Source organism: Gambusia affinis, linkage group LG18 (genome assembly GCF_019740435.1).
Source record: "Gambusia affinis linkage group LG18, SWU_Gaff_1.0, whole genome shotgun sequence".
In the NCBI taxonomy this organism is placed as follows: Eukaryota; Metazoa; Chordata; class Actinopteri; order Cyprinodontiformes; family Poeciliidae; genus Gambusia; species Gambusia affinis.
The window spans coordinates 5,813,128-5,828,439 of record NC_057885.1 but is presented as its reverse complement, the minus strand read 5'-3'; the positions used below and the strand labels follow the sequence as shown (position 1 = coordinate 5,828,439).

The window sequence follows — 15,312 nt, the reverse complement described above, 5'->3', positions numbered from 1 at the left end:
TTGCGATATAGTCATTTCGAGTATACTCGATACGTCGCCGAGCGCTACGCTACACCAGGACCAAATGGCTGGTATTCCACACAGAATTGGAAAATGAACTGGAGACCCCTGGGTCAAAGTTGGAATCACATGAAGGTTTCTTTTGACAGCACCCAGTAATGTTAGGAAAGAAATTAGCTCACTGGGAATCATAATATGTGGTGTCACAAATGGGTGAACTAATACTTATAGTAATGGGAAAGTCAGGGTTAGGATAAGGGTAGGTAATGTGGATTTAGACAAGCTGTAGAATTTTCTACAAACATAAAATGCAAAGATCATGTCATAGGAAGTCATAACAACTGCTGTTTGTTAGAATGGTTAGCTGTGATGTTATGAAATGTGGTTTACCCTCATCTGACTTTTATTTACATGCCAAATTTGTCTGCGCGCTGAGACAAAGAGAGGCTGTTTGAAAAATAATCTTTACATATTCCATGGAAATGTTTCCTTAAAATATAAACGCTGCAAGGCTTGTTGCACAGACAGAACTGTTTTTAGATACGTGAGGTTTGACACTGATGGAAGACACTAAAAGGGAAGGAAAGAAAGTCAGGGAAGAACTTGCACTGGGACAGAAAAGAGCAAAAGATATGGAACAAGAAAAGAATAACAAAAGTCATGAAGAAGAAAAAGGGGGCTGAACAGTTGGTAGGACTGTTGCCCTGCAGCAAGAAGGTCCTGGGTTCGATTCCCGGCCCAGGGTCTTTCTGCATGGAGTTTGCATGTTCTCCCTGTGCATGGTGGGTTCTCTCCGGGTTCTCCAGCTTCCTCCCACAGTCCAAAAACATGACTGTCAGGTTAATTGGTCTCTCTAAATTCTCCCTAGGTGTGAGTGAGTGTGTGAATGGTTGTGTGTCCTGTATGTCTCTGTGTTGCCCTGCGATGTCCAGGGTGACCCTGCCTCTGGCCTGTTGACAGCTGGAGATTGGCATCAGCACCCCTCCTAATGCAGATAAGGGTGTAAGAAAATGGATGGATGAAGAAGAAAAGAGAAGGGAGACAGAAAAGGCTGGGAATGAAAGAGGGGACATGAGAGAGGGAAGGAAGAAGGAAAGGCAGAGACAATAGACTTTGATAAGTATGAGGACCATGGTTTGCCCCAATGGCAACATAAACCAATTTCAATACAGCCAAAGAAATCATCTTATCCCTCCTCCAAAGCGTTTTATTGAAAATGGATGTGCTTCTTAAATTGACATGTTTCCATGAACCAAATTTATGTTTGAAATCTCAAAATGCAAAAACAGTTATCCTGTCATTTCTTCTTCCATCCATCTCCACACAGTGAAAACAATATCAAATTTCAGACTTCATGTTTATTTCACATCAGAATGCTAAATGAATTTCCAGGTAAACATTTGCATAAAAGGCAAAAGAGGAACCTTTTCATTTTGGGAGCTCCAGGATTTTTTTCAGTCTACAGCTGCCTGACGATGGAGAGGATCTTGGTGGGACTCCTGCTTCTCACAGGTAAAGGAAATATTTTAATGTGATTATATGTGATTTACTCTTTCATTAAGGAAGAAGCAGCTTTAGATTGCTGGTTTCAGACTTCATATTTCATTTTCAAGAATGAAATTTATTTTCCTGCAGGGCAGCTCAGCCTCTCTACCTGCCGTCAGTATCACTTTGTCAACCAGTCATCCACTTGGAGTGAAGCTCTGACCCACTGCAGACAAACATACACAGACCTGGCCTCTATTAACAGCGCTGTTGAAAATGATGAGCTTAAGACAACACTCAATTCTGCTGGTCATGACTCTGATGTCAGGATCGGTTTGTACAACGAAGTCAACTGGAAGTGGTCTGATGGCTTCAGCAGCAGTGGGGCTGACTACAGGAACTGGTACACTTCAGCTAATGACCCTGATTTCATTGGAGCCAATCAGTTCTGTGTAAGCATAACCGTGAATGGGTTATGGCTCGACACAGACTGCAGCAGCAACTTACCATTTGTTTGTTACGATGGTAATTATACCAAGCATGACATTTGGGTCTAAAAGTATTACAATAACATACAAAACTGTAATCGCTCCTGTCCTCCATCCTTCCTTGCTACAGGAACACGTCTGGCTCGTAAATTTGTTTTTGTTAACATATCAAAGGACTGGATGAGTGCCCAGAAGTACTGCAGGGAGAGCTACACCGACCTGGCCACTGTCAGTAGCCACGTAGAAAACAAGAAGATCAATGACCTGACGAATAAAACCTCGGCATGGATTGGTCTGTTTAGAGATGATAAGTTTTCTTGGTCTGATGGTATGAGTTTCCAATTCAGCAGGTGGGATAATGTTGAGAATCTCATTGGCTCAATGAGAATCATATGTGGTGCCACGTCCGTTAAGAGATCAGTGGCTTGGAAATTCTTGTCCTGTGAAACAAAGTTACCTTTTGTCTGCTACAGCCTCCCCCCTGGTGAGTGTTTTACTGACCTTCAGAGACATAAAATGATGCATTCAATAAGGAAAATGGTTTTCAGTCAAATGAATTGCCACCTTCGAATAAAGCTGTTTTCCCCATCCCATCTACCACTAGAAGTAAAACGGGCGACGAAGATGATGATGGAATCGGAGGATTCTGCGGTTCTGAACAAACCCGCTCTGAAAGCAAACATCCTTAAAAAGGTAAGGTTGAAATGTTCGGTATTTATATCTGAGGGAACAGAGTTTACAGCCCAAGGATGAGCGGGAGTCCTTAAAATATTGGTTGAAATATTTTAAAATGACAAAGTTTTTGTCCCTCAAGCTCCAGGACAGTTTGGAGGAGAAAGGAGTGAGAGGAGTCTCCCTGGAGTGGACAGAGACGGCTGGTGGAAAACAAGCAGAGGCAGAGAAAGAAGGCTGAACTGTTAGTCCCAACTTGGATTTAACCAGACATGTTACAATTAAGTTCAAAATTATTCATACCCCTGGAATATCCTTTTGTTTTCAATTTACAAGGAAGTTTATTTCTGATAACAAAAGAGACGGGTATCTCTCAAACGATAAAATAATGCAAAAGAACTATCATTTGAAAAATATAATGCTTTTTTTTTTTTATTAATTTAGATTTTAATAAAATGACATGTTGAACAATTAAGTATTTTCTTCCCAGTTATGAGTGGGGGAAATCCTGGCGTTACAGCAATCAAACACTTCTTCAAATTTTCTGACCAGATTTTGGTATTTTGAAAGATGATATTTTATGTGGAGCTCCAGGTCTGTGAGGCTTTGATGGCCTCATTGCCATCACCTTAATCTTTAGCTCACCTCCACAGATTCTCTATGACGTTCTACCAATCAATGGGCCGCTGTGAATTATTAATACTACTTCCTGTCAGTTAGAGACATATTGGTAAAAGTAAAACTTAATCTAAATTTGCCATGGGGTAGGAATAATTTTGGGCTCAGTAATTAATTTCTTTCTTTTGCTTGAAAGTATATATATATAAAAATAAACATGATAGAAGAGCTCTAGAAGACTTGCTACTGCTACTAGAAACTGGTTTAACTGGTGGGGTTGGGGCTGTTGTGAAAAACAAATTGTCATTTTTGTAACTATATAGTCAAAGTTGGTTTCCTGTCTGCATTATTAAGATGTCAAGTAAAATTGTTCCTTGATGGCATCTCAGCTTCGTAGGGTGTGTCCCTGTATTGCAATAAACATTTTCTTCTCAAAGATCAACTGCTTGAGTTTTTAAGAGTGATATGAATGACTCAATCCTTTTGTTGTTTTCCCCCTAAACCCAAATCTAATTTCTTTGACAGGACCTTTGCATGACAGTCTAAGCAACACAGAACGGATTTATAAATAAATTTAATGTGTGTATGTTTCCAAAGTGAGGTCACCTTTATTTCCTGTTTGCCTCAAGCAGGTTTCAAAGTGTCCTGCAGGTGGCACTGTAGTTTAAGCGTGTCTCTTCATTCGAAGAGTAAAGTTGCACGTGTGACATCATATCCGTGAGACGGCTGTTGGTTCTGCTACAGAGCTAACAGTGAAAATTGTCATAGATCGGTAAGGCGACCAAGTAGTAATATTAAATGTTAGCCTGTGATACTCCAATATAGATTCCAACGGACTGAGTTAACTTCAGGGACAGAGCTAAAAAGTAGCACAATACATCTTTAAAGCTGCATTTTTATTTATTAAAGCTTCATACCGCAACTTATATATATATATAAACAGTCTGGTAGGAGTTGTCAGTTCACATGAGGTTGAGCTGAAATATAAAAAGCAAAACAGAAACAATGAAAATATGAAGAGAAACAGAAACTGTCAAGAAGTTTAGATGGACTAATAACAAAGTGGAAAAAAAGCAAACAGAGTTTTAGTAAATTGTCAAACACAAGAAAAATATAATCTGTCTTCATTATAAATGAGTGTTTTATTCACTGTCCGTCTTCAAAATTGTGTGTGGTGTCATCTTTTAAGAGCCATTTGCTTAGGAAACACACACAGTCCTACTACATTGACAACTCCCTTGATTAAATTTGCCTACTGTGTGCTACAGGCTTTGCATAAAACAACCATTGAACTAAAGTTTTGTTTTTTTTAGACTACAGCTCCTTTCATTATTAAAATAATCTTTTCCTGTTCCATTCCATTTAGCTGTGCTGATAGAGAAGATGATGTATTGTTTCCCTCTACTCAGTTACTCGTCCGTTGTATTTAGCACAGACTGGTTTTTAACAAATTACGCTGGTTTTAAAATGGCTTGTTCAAGCTGGGTCTCCCAACTTTGGAATACAGCAAATTGGAGAAAAGAACCTCCATTGAAAAGTCTTTAAGAATGAGAGGAAAACAAAATACAACGAGAACAATCACTGTTACGACTGATAGAAGTCTGTCTGACAGATAAACTATCTTTTCACAATTAAACATTTTAAATAGGGAAACAAAGCAAGGGGTTTCCGGATATTTTTCAGGCTAAAGATTTTAGGATGAACAACAATTACAAAAATAAAAATCTCTGGAAGCTATCGTTCAATATTTTTATATGTGATAATCCCAGTTGAGTTATGTACTGATGACTTAATACGATGGGAAGAAATACTCAACAAACAGGAGCATAAGGATAATAAAGATACTAAAGCTTTTTTTAGTCTGATACTTTGTTTCATACTTCAAAATTTGAAGTTTAAAACAGAAGGTGGCTGGTTTTTATTGGAATATCTACAGAGGCTCATTTTCACCATCACTCCAGTTGCAAATTTTGTTTGCCAATCCAAGGTTACGGTGTTAAAAGTGCTAACGAATCATTTATGCAGTCATGTTGGGACAGCTGAAAACTGTTGCCCTAAATAACTTAAGCAATAAAACTGGTCGTTGTTTGGCTAGCTGAGAATCTGGAGCACCAGCATTTGTGCGTTCAGTTCAATTAAAAAAGGCCAGAAAAATAAGAACTTTCTACTGAAACCTGCAAGTTTCTTGATCTGAGAAATGAAGGCTATTCTATGAGGAAACCTGGGAAGAGACTGAAGGTCTCATACATCAAAGAACAGCACAAACTGGCTCTAACCAGAACAGGAGAAATTAGAGGCAAAGACAATGAGCACCTCAGAGTTCTTAGTTTTAGAATCAGACATTTCTTCAGGTCATCATCTGGTATGTTCATTAAATCCGCATCAAAGTCAGTACATGGCTCCAGGATGCTGGGCTTATAAACTGGAGATGCTTTTGTGCTGTTGAAGTGGAAGATTTGCACCTGGTAAAAGATATATTGACTATCACCCTGTGGACAACGCTTTATTGAGGCCAGTTTTGTCTGACAAAGCAGTGACCCAAAGCTGGGCTCCAAAACATGCAAGAACTAATTAGGGAAGAAGCAGTGAGACGGTATTCTGTCTATAATGGAGAGGCCGACACAATCAAAAGATCTCAACCCTACTTAGCTGTAGTGGGAAAAGTTTGAGGTGATATTTCCTCAGATTATCTCAACAAATTGGCAGCTAAATAGCCGAAGGACTTTTTTTTTTTTGGGTGACCCCAAATGTTTGAGTGGGGTTAGTGTATCTTGATAAAATTTGACTTGTAAAATCCACATGCCAGCAGTTACATAATGTAGCTAGATGTATATAAGAAACTATAAAAGATGGCACTTGGTGTCACATTGACAGCTTGATTTGTCATTCATGATTGTGTTTGTTTTTAAGGAGAACAATTTGCTTGTGTAGCCTACAAACCTTGCAAATCTACTCAGTGCCTTCTAATACATCATTTACCTATTGTCAGTCGTGGCAACGGGATTATCATGTTCTACAGATGAGACAAATACTCTGGTATCAGCCAGAAAAGCCAGAACACTTTTCAGAGACTCTCAGCACCTTCTACTGCAGTCCTCAGAGTGGCGTCACCATGGAGAGGATCTTGTTGGGGGTCCTGGTTCTCTCAGGTCAGAATCTGTGATGTTTCCAATCTGGTATTAAATGCTATTTAAAAAAGCCACACTGAAGGTTGAAAAACAATTAAATCTATATTATGTTCCAGGCCTGGTCATCCTCTCCACCTGCCTTCCTCTTCAGCCTGCCTACCGCTTTGTTAATCAAGCTCTGAATTGGACTGAAGCTCAGTCCTACTGCAGACGGACCCACACTGACCTGGCAACCGTTCTAAGCTCAGAAGAAAAGAACCGAATCATGAAAACTCTTTCGTCTGCTGGTCACAGCTCTGACATCTGGATTGGTCTGTTCAGTGAAATAGACTGGAGATGGTCCGATGGCTTCACGGGAAGCGGCGCCGACTACAGACACTGGAGAACTTCAGCATCTGAACCAAGTTTCCATTACTCCATTGAGCTCTGCGTAATGTTCTCATACTATGTGGAGTGGTATGATGTTAGTTGCTCACAGAATCGTCAATTTGTGTGCTACAAAGGTTAACGATATTAAATATGACATCCTTCTGAAAACGTCTTTGTGAAATGTAGAACTTCTGCTCACCTTTGTCCTCTATTCCCTTCAACTACAGGCTCACAGTTGGTTCCCGAATTCGTGTTTGTGAATCTACTAATGAACTGGTCCAGTGCTCAGACTTACTGCAGAAACAACTTCATCGACCTCGCCACCATAAAAAATGACACAGACAACAAGAAGGTTGAGAGCCTGGTGCCAGGTTATTACTCTCCATGGATTGGTCTGTTTAGAGATCCAAATTTTCACTGGTCTGATGGGAGCAGCGTCGTCTTTACCAGCTGGGATCTCGTTATGAATCCGCTTGGATCGATGACAGTCATATGTGGTGCTACATCTTATGCAAGATCAGGAAATTGGAAGTTTTTGCCCTGTGAAACGCAATTACCTTTTGTCTGTTATGACTCTCCTGGTGAGTGTTTTTCTTCTTTTCTTTTTTAATTGAAAGGAATATTATAGGAAGAATTGGGGATGATTAGGATCTGTCAGTCATTTCAGAACAATTATCTCTCTATGCTGAGTTGCTGTCTGATACTTCCTAAATGTTGGTTTAAAAATGCCATTTATAAGCGTTGAAGATTCATTATATTCAATCAGTTTGTCTCTAAGTCACTCACCTAAGTTATGCAGGTCAACAAGAGCAGAGATGTTTTTCCATCTGGAGTTTCTGCAAGTCAATTTCCATATCTTGATCTAACCAGGGTTAACTAGGAATGTATTTACAATGCATTTATAAAGAGGTGCATGGCTTTATTATTTGTTTCTTATATCTGAATTGACATGTATAGCAACAATGCACGACTAAGTTAAAATACGATGTTTTCTCTCTTAGTTTGTACTGGACTCCTTGGTGTAGGGTTTGCAACATATTAAGTGAGATTTAATATCACTATGCTTTCCTCCTCCTGGTGGGACAGGAGGCATACTGATCAATGTCCCAATCATCTAAACTAAGACTTTTCAGTTCATAGAAAGAGATTTTCACCCTGACTGTGAGGCCGAGTCCCAGTCCCCCAATAAAGGAAGCTAATTTCTACCTCTTGTATCCAAGATCTCAATTTGTTTGGCTATGAGTGATACCTCTCAACATAGACAGATCTGTAAATTGAGAGCTTTGTTTTTTTGGCTTCATTTTTCTTTGCCACTACACACAGTACAACAGCAGATGAAGCCTAAATCCATCATCCTTTGTCAAATCACCACCTTAGTGTGCTGTGGGGTCTGTTTACCCCTATTACCTACAGTTCTATGTTGTCTGTAGTTTTAGCTCCTGGTTGTCTCTCCCAAGGCAAACCAGCCTTGGAGTCAGACTAAAACCACTTCAGTGACTCTGACCGCAGGAAGGAAATCCACGGCTCCCTCCTACAGCCAGGTCTTGGGGTGAACTCACCAGTAGGAACCTGGTGGTTGAGCTTTCAATCTTAGGACACATCTGGACTCAGCCCAATGAATCTGCAGGAGTCCTGTTAAGGGAACTGTTAAGATCAGGGGCAATGTAGGATTGGTAGTTGGCAGTGAAGCGCGGGACTCGTGGCATGCAAATTCTCAGTGGCATAATCAGACTTCCACGAAACATGATTATAAGAAGTCAAAGACAGTAGGTGGAACTCTGCGCTCCAAACAACACAGAGGCACGCCTTCGACAAACATGGTGGCAGCATGACAAGGGCGACCTGCATGCTGGTGTTTGTCAGAAGTGGGATTGGCCCGTGCCAATGTTCCCCTAACCTCAAGTTGCCTACAGATCGGAGAAGAAAACGCTTTCAAAATAACTGGAAATGTGACATATAAGTTGAGTCCATTTACTAATGTGAGACTTATATATCAATGCATTTCATACTCATTTATTTGGTCATTAAAGAACATGCTTTTAAAATGGACACTCAACCTATTGCTGTATTTCTTATTTCCAATCAGTAATCCAAAAGGTTGTGAAGATAAGACTTCGCACAGACAACTCAGTGGATCTGAATGACCCTGTTTTGAGGGAAAACATCCTGACAAAGGCAAGTTTGGAATAAAAACAGTTTGTAGCACACAAATAATTGCACCTCGGCTGAGAAAAACATCTGATCTGTAAATGTATAGATCTGATTTGTGTTTGTTTGTTTTTCTTACAAACTAATATATCTCAGATTAGAGGAAAATCCGATCTGATCTCAAAATTTAGAAAACTGTACTTTTTAAATGGCTTGTAATTTTGTCTTAAAGCTCCAGAACAGACTGCAGGAGACCGGAGAGCATGGATTTACCCTGAAGTGGACAAAACAGCCTGATGGAAACGTCTTCCGAAAGGAAATGAAATACGTATAGAGGCTATATATAGGTTTATCACTCTAAAGTAAAATAATAACTTCTAAATCAATTATTGTAACTGTGTGAAATATATCCAAATGACATGAACACAATATATTCTTAATCTGCAAATTTAAATACATAATATGGTGGTAGTGGAATATTACATGAAGTAATGTTCTTTAGAAAGAATATTTGTTAATGTAAGACCTTGAGCAGAAATATTCTATTTTTTGTTGTTGTTAACCTAATTTTCAAGCACAGCCTTCAGGCTATGTTTTTAAAGTAAAACTTGGCTTGGCCAAATCAATAGCTGATCGTTATGTAAACAACTATTTCATCTGTAACATTAAAAGTGAAACTAGTTTACATAGAGATGGAGGTGGTGTTGTGTTATTCAGTGAGAGATCCAAGTGCAAAAAAAAAGCTTTTTTTTTTTAATCTAATCTGAATATGTAGCTGTTGTGTTTATTCTTTTGTAAGAGGTTGTCTCCATAGCAACAAAATACATTTCACTTTGTCAAACATGCCTCATATTTGTGTGATTTCAGTAGATATTCCAAAATCACTAGAGGTGTAATTTTTTTTAATAGTTTAAGGATCAAAGAAATATACTGCAACAAGTTTCCTTTCATAAATGCTAATTATATTTCAACAAAGGTGTTTTACAGTGGACATTGTGTCTCGCTTGATGTACATTTTTTCTTGATCTAAGGAGCATTTGAAATTCATAAATTCCATTTCTTCTTATTTTTCAAATACTTTAAGCAAATTCACCCTTTTTGAAATTCAGAAATATTCAAAACAGTTAAACCGAGAGAATCCAGTTTAAGGTTATTCGAAATAAAAGATCCTTACAACTCAGATAATACATTACGGAAAGTAACTATTTCCTGTGCGGCGCAGCACCAATTGATCCACGGACCGTTTCCGGCCTGCGGCTGGAGGTTGGGGACGACTGGCCTAATACACCAACATGAGACAAGTTCTCGTACGTTGACCGAAGATGTTGCTGCTAGGGGTTGAACGACTTCACATTTCTTAAAGTCCACTACAACGTGATAAAAGTTGACGTGCCGCGGTTACGTCACAGTGACGAAAGCGGAAAATGCTTCACCGCAACTTAGAGGTTTTATCAGCTATATTCACAACAAGTATTGATAAAAAAAAAGGTTTTATTGAGTTTCCCCATATAAAATTAAAATAGGGAACCCTCACATCTTTTCACTTGAATAAAACACTTGAAGATACTCAATTCCCGCCCAGAGGAATCCCGTCAGGGTCACAAGTTGAACACTGTCGTGTAGCATTTTGCATGAGGTTTATTCTGTTTAAAACTCAAATCTGTGGTTTGGTGTCGCCCTGATGGATCACATGAGAGCTGAACACCATGTGACAGAAAGAGCTGTATGTTGCCCTTTAAAGAAAACTGTAGCAACGATAGTTTTGATGGAACAATTACATCAAATTTCCACAACATAATCGTATTAAGTGTACCAGTAGTAGAATATTTTTGTACCTATCATGTCATGAAAAATAGATCGTGTTTATTATAATTTATGACGCGCAAAGGGACAAATAATGAAACTTGCATGTTCAAAAGCAACCTCTGATCTTAAAAGTTTTCACACGCCATGGTCTCTGTTGAGTTGGTCAGGAGTTGGACCGACTCCGTGACCTCTGACCCGTCTTCCACCTGTCCTGCCTGATGCTACATGGACATGGCGTCCTCTTCTCCCGCCCGTCGCTGCTGATGTAACTCCCTCATCGGAGCCCACAGACTCCATGTCAGAACTCTAGACACATAACACATAGATGAAATCTCACACCCTGCAAAGCAAAAAATGTAAATTGCCAATTTACTGGCTTGACATGTTGCCTAGATAGTTAGAAAACCACTCAGTAATTACACACTGTAGCTGCCTTTATGTTAGCTTACATGCTATTTATAACTTATAAAAAAGTGCAACGTTAAAATATGAACTATTTCTAAAGTGTAAAGCACATTCTTGATACCTGCCGATGCTGTAGCTGTTTATCCGCTGTCCTAGAGCCTTATTTACTAGCCTGCGTGTTTCCTGTGGACGGAGGGCTGGGTGACGCAGCAGAGAGCAAGGGGGCGGGGTTTGTAGGAGCTTCTTCAAATTTTCAGTCTCAGTCTACGATTTACAAAAAGGTTCATACTGCAGCTTTTAAACGATGCTTTTATGCAACAAAACCTAAACTGTCAGTTTATTTTGTATAGATAATTATATTATCTAAAATTATTGAAGAGTAGATCGCCTTGCAATTAATAGAACATATTAAAAATAGCCAACATCCTATGCTGCTTGTGAGCATAGGACATAGCACCCATTGGTGCTATATGTATAATTTTTTTATGTACTTATTTCTGAGAACCTCTACCTCTAGCAAAGTTAGTTATTTGAATAAAACCCCCTGTATGAAATCGTATACTTGTCTTCTACCCTGTGATTGAGGATGTAAAGTATTGCAGGTGGTCTGTGCCAGATTCCATGAAATTCAGCGGATACATGGAATGGCTAGTTTTCATCTAAAGTTTAATTAATACATTAAGTTATTTTACATTTCCAGTTTTTTTTTCTTTTTTTAAATAAAAAACATACAATGCAAGTTGCTCCATAATGTACCTAGATGTACTTAAGAGGTGTGACTACCTGGAAGGAAAAAACTTTCAATGTCACATTGGCAGCTTAATTTGTCATTCGTGACTGTGTTTGTTTTTCTAATGAGAAAGATTTGTTTTGGGAGGCAAAATTTGCATGTCCGCACAATTCAACAGAAGAAGTTAATAGCCTTACATCAAGCAAAAAGCCAGAGACCGTCAGGACTTCCTACTGCAGAGCAGCATCACGATGGAGAGGTTCTTGTTGGGAGTCTTGGTTCTTTCAGGTCAGTGACTTTGTGTTTTCATCTAGAGATAGTCAAAACAAAATTTTAAAAAATTAAATTTATCTTCCAGATGGGGTCATCCTCTCCACCAGCCTCCTTCTTCAGCCTGTCTACCACTTTGTTAATCAAACTCTGAATTGGACTGAAGCTCAGTCCTACTGCAGACAGAAACACACTGACCTGGCAACCGTTCTAAACTCAGAAGAACAGAACCGCCTTATTAACACTCTTTCATCCGCTGGTCACAGCTCTGACGTCTGGATTGGTCTGTTCAGTGAAATCGACTGGAGATGGTCCGATGGCCTGATGGGGAGCGGAGCCGACTACAGACACTGGAGAACTTCATCTAACGAACCTAATTTTCAATACTCAGACGAGCTTTGTGTGTCATTCCACTACAGTGGGGGCTGGGTTACTGAAAGTTGCTCATACGAACGATATTTTATTTGTTACCAAGGTAAAAATATTTAGCATGGCGTTAAGTATCATTCCTTTAAGCATTTTTGTAAAATGCAGAACTTCTGCTCGCCTCTGTTCTCTATTCCCTTCAACTACAGGCTCGCAGTCGGAACCCAAATATGTTTTTGTGCCAACACCATTGACCTGGTCCAAGGCGCAGACGTACTGCAGACAGAATTTCATAGACCTCGCCACCTTCAAGAGTGACACAGATTACCAGAAAATCCAGCTCTCCAAGTTCAATGGATTCATTCATTGGATTGGTCTATTTAGAGATCCAAATCTTCACTGGTCTGATGGGAGCAGCGTCGTCTTTACCAGCTGGGATTCTGTTTCAATTATGATCGGCTCGATGACAGTCATGTGTGGTGTTACGTCTTCTGGGAAATCGGGTCAATGGAAGTTTTTGCCTTGCGAATCAAGACTGCCTTTCGTCTGTTTTGACCGTCCTGGTGAGTGTGTTTTTAAAGTCAGGAGAAAGAAAATAAGAGAAAGTGAGAAGCTCTATTTTGTAAGCAGTAGCTATGTCCTGATCCGGACGATTTTGTCCAGTTTGACAGAATGAAGAATGGACATCTTCCCATAATGAGTTCCCGTCTGATACCAGAATTTATACTTTCAACAACACATTACATTTAAGCAGCCTTTCATTTGAGTGACTGGAGAAATCCACTTCTTTTTCTTTTTATTCCTACTTTTACACATAAAACAAAGAAAAAAATAGATTTTTTTTTCCAAGTGGAGTTTCTGCAAGACAGTTTCAATATCTTCATCCAACACAGGTTAACTGGGTTAAGGCCATAATGTCTTTACAATACTTCTCATTGGAGAGTTATTGTTATTAACTTCCTATTGGATAGTTGTTGATCTGAGCTTTCTGTTGGATAGTAACAAAAATGAATGCAACAATGGATGGAAATTAAATTAATCTGGCAATATTACAGAAGCTTATAGAAACGACAGCACATTAAACATTGAAACATTCGTAAGAAAGGGGAAAGCCACTCACATACTAGACAATAAAACAAAAATTTGTCCAAACATAACAAAGTTATGTCTTTTTTGTAGTTAGCATGTTTAACTGAATAAACATAGCCACATGTAATAAACATATATAAAAATGACATTTGCATATAGTAATAAACATTTTCACATATCACCTCCCATGTCCACCTCCGATGCTGTTTGGGATTCCCCTCCGTTCTGACGTCACCGCGCTTTCTGATTGGCTACCTGTCACATTCAACAGGCTGCGTTCTCGCTCCCAGTCAGGGAAAATCGCCACATGCTGCGATATTCGAGCCAAGACAATGTTGAATATGACCGAGTTGAATATGCAGGACGTTGTAAGATTGTCGTAAAGGGAAAATCGGGGCCAAAAAAACCTCCCACCGGAAACACCGAATGCAGAAGCATTATCTGTATATTTTTAAAAATGTAATGATGGACATTTTCCCAAATGCATTGATAATTAGAATTACTAATGTCAAACTCATATATGTTAATGTATTTTATACATGTTTATGTCAACAATTAGGAACGTGGCTAAAATGGAGAAACAAGCTAATGCTATGCTACTTTTTTAAATCAGGGAGAAAACAGGTTGTGAAGATGAGACTTTACACAGACAACTCAGTGGACCTGAATGACCCCGTTCTGAGAGGAACCATCTTGACAAAGGCAAGTTTAGCATAAAAACAGCTTGCAGTGCACAAATGATTACACCTCACATGAGAACAAAGTCCAGTGTGTAAATGTAAAGATAATTTTTATTTATTTTTTTTCTAATTTTGTCTTGCAGCTCCAGAACAAGCTGGAGGAGACTGGAGTGAGTGGATTTACCCTGAAGTGGAGAAATCAGACTGATGGAAACGTCTTCCAAAAGGAAAATAAAACCCAGTTTGCTTTGCCTTAGGCTGAAGTCTGGTTTTGCTTTTGAAAGTGTGATAATGGGTTTGCTGCTGTACAAATCAATTATGGTAACTGTGTGGAGGAATGTCCAAATGATGTAAATTCATTCTGTTAAATATTCTGGTGGTGGTATAGACTCGAAAAAACTTTATGAACTTAAAATAGCAGAAAAACAACAAAATGTTTTTGTCCTGGTCTAGAGGTATCTGTTTTTTTGGGTTTTTTTTGTCTCTTTCCTGAACATTTTGTGATTGTTGTCAGTAACATTTTACCATATCCAGTTTATTGTTGTCATTTGGGTCTTTCCATATGGCTTATTCCTTTGTCTTTAGTTCTTGTTTTTCTGTTTATTCGTTTATGTCAATGTTAGCTTTAAAGGACAGAAGATGTGGTGTGTACCTGAACATTTCACCAACAGAGTTGGTCTAAGAGTGAGTTGGGGCAGAGTTTTTAGGAGAAACACGGCTGTAGAGTCACATATGACGACATCAGACAGACAAATTAGCAGCAATATGGTCATTTTTAGATCAACCTTAGATCAAAACCTTGATATAATTGCTAAATCCTATTTTATTCATTATCGAAAAGCAGACATACACAATTATAATGTATAATTAATACATGATATATAATGCTTGACTGAAATATCAATTTGGTGGGGACATTATGGGTGACATCAGTAGCATTTACAAAAAAATGGATCATGAAAAAACATGTAGAGGACATTATTTTTGGAGAGTGGAGGTAAATAAATGTGTCTTCTTCCCACTCCTTTTCCAGATAAATGCATTCATATGTACGTCTA

At 38.8% G+C, this 15,312-nt stretch overlaps 3 protein-coding genes across 3 annotated transcripts; all 3 read left to right on the top strand.

Annotated features, from left to right (window-relative positions):
• Positions 1 to 1,461: 1,461 nt before the first annotated feature.
• Positions 1,462 to 3,705, top strand: LOC122820736 (lymphocyte antigen 75-like). Its single transcript, XM_044098318.1, has 5 exons — positions 1,462 to 1,512; positions 1,636 to 2,010; positions 2,104 to 2,457; positions 2,578 to 2,666; positions 2,788 to 3,705. The coding sequence occupies exons 1-5, from the start codon at positions 1,476 to 1,478 to the stop codon at positions 2,884 to 2,886; spliced, it is 954 nt and encodes a 317-aa protein (XP_043954253.1). The 5' UTR covers positions 1,462 to 1,475; the 3' UTR covers positions 2,887 to 3,705.
• A 263-nt stretch (positions 3,706 to 3,968) lies between these two features.
• Positions 3,969 to 9,623, top strand: LOC122820730 (macrophage mannose receptor 1-like). The gene is made up of 6 exons (XM_044098310.1): positions 3,969 to 4,035; positions 6,253 to 6,412; positions 6,508 to 6,894; positions 6,988 to 7,341; positions 8,847 to 8,935; positions 9,141 to 9,623. The coding sequence occupies exons 2-6, from the start codon at positions 6,283 to 6,285 to the stop codon at positions 9,240 to 9,242; spliced, it is 1,062 nt and encodes a 353-aa protein (XP_043954245.1). The 5' UTR covers positions 3,969 to 4,035; positions 6,253 to 6,282; the 3' UTR covers positions 9,243 to 9,623.
• A 2,603-nt stretch (positions 9,624 to 12,226) lies between these two features.
• LOC122820737 (secretory phospholipase A2 receptor-like) lies at positions 12,227 to 15,263 on the top strand. The gene is made up of 4 exons (XM_044098319.1): positions 12,227 to 12,594; positions 12,695 to 13,048; positions 14,188 to 14,276; positions 14,398 to 15,263. Exons 1-4 carry the CDS (start codon positions 12,444 to 12,446, stop codon positions 14,509 to 14,511), a joined length of 708 nt encoding a protein of 235 aa, XP_043954254.1. The 5' UTR covers positions 12,227 to 12,443; the 3' UTR covers positions 14,512 to 15,263.
• The last annotated feature ends 49 nt before the right edge of the window (positions 15,264 to 15,312 follow it).

Coding starts and splice junctions, on each gene's coding strand:
- LOC122820736 (XM_044098318.1), top strand. CDS start 1,476: ATGGAGAGGATCTTGGTGGGACTCCTGCTTCTCACAG. Junction 2,011..2,103: donor ACCATTTGTTTGTTACGATG/GTAATTATACCA, acceptor TCCTTGCTACAG/GAACACGTCTGGCTCGTAAA. Junction 2,458..2,577: donor CTGCTACAGCCTCCCCCCTG/GTGAGTGTTTTA, acceptor ATCTACCACTAG/AAGTAAAACGGGCGACGAAG.
- LOC122820730 (XM_044098310.1), top strand. CDS start 6,283: ATGAGACAAATACTCTGGTATCAGCCAGAAAAGCCAGAACACTTTTCA. Junction 6,413..6,507: donor GGGGGTCCTGGTTCTCTCAG/GTCAGAATCTGT, acceptor ATTATGTTCCAG/GCCTGGTCATCCTCTCCACC. Junction 8,936..9,140: donor GGGAAAACATCCTGACAAAG/GCAAGTTTGGAA, acceptor TTTGTCTTAAAG/CTCCAGAACAGACTGCAGGA.
- LOC122820737 (XM_044098319.1), top strand. CDS start 12,444: ATGGGGAGCGGAGCCGACTACAGACACTGGAGAACTTCATCTAACGAA. Junction 12,595..12,694: donor ATATTTTATTTGTTACCAAG/GTAAAAATATTT, acceptor CTTCAACTACAG/GCTCGCAGTCGGAACCCAAA. Junction 13,049..14,187: donor CGTCTGTTTTGACCGTCCTG/GTGAGTGTGTTT, acceptor TTTTTAAATCAG/GGAGAAAACAGGTTGTGAAG.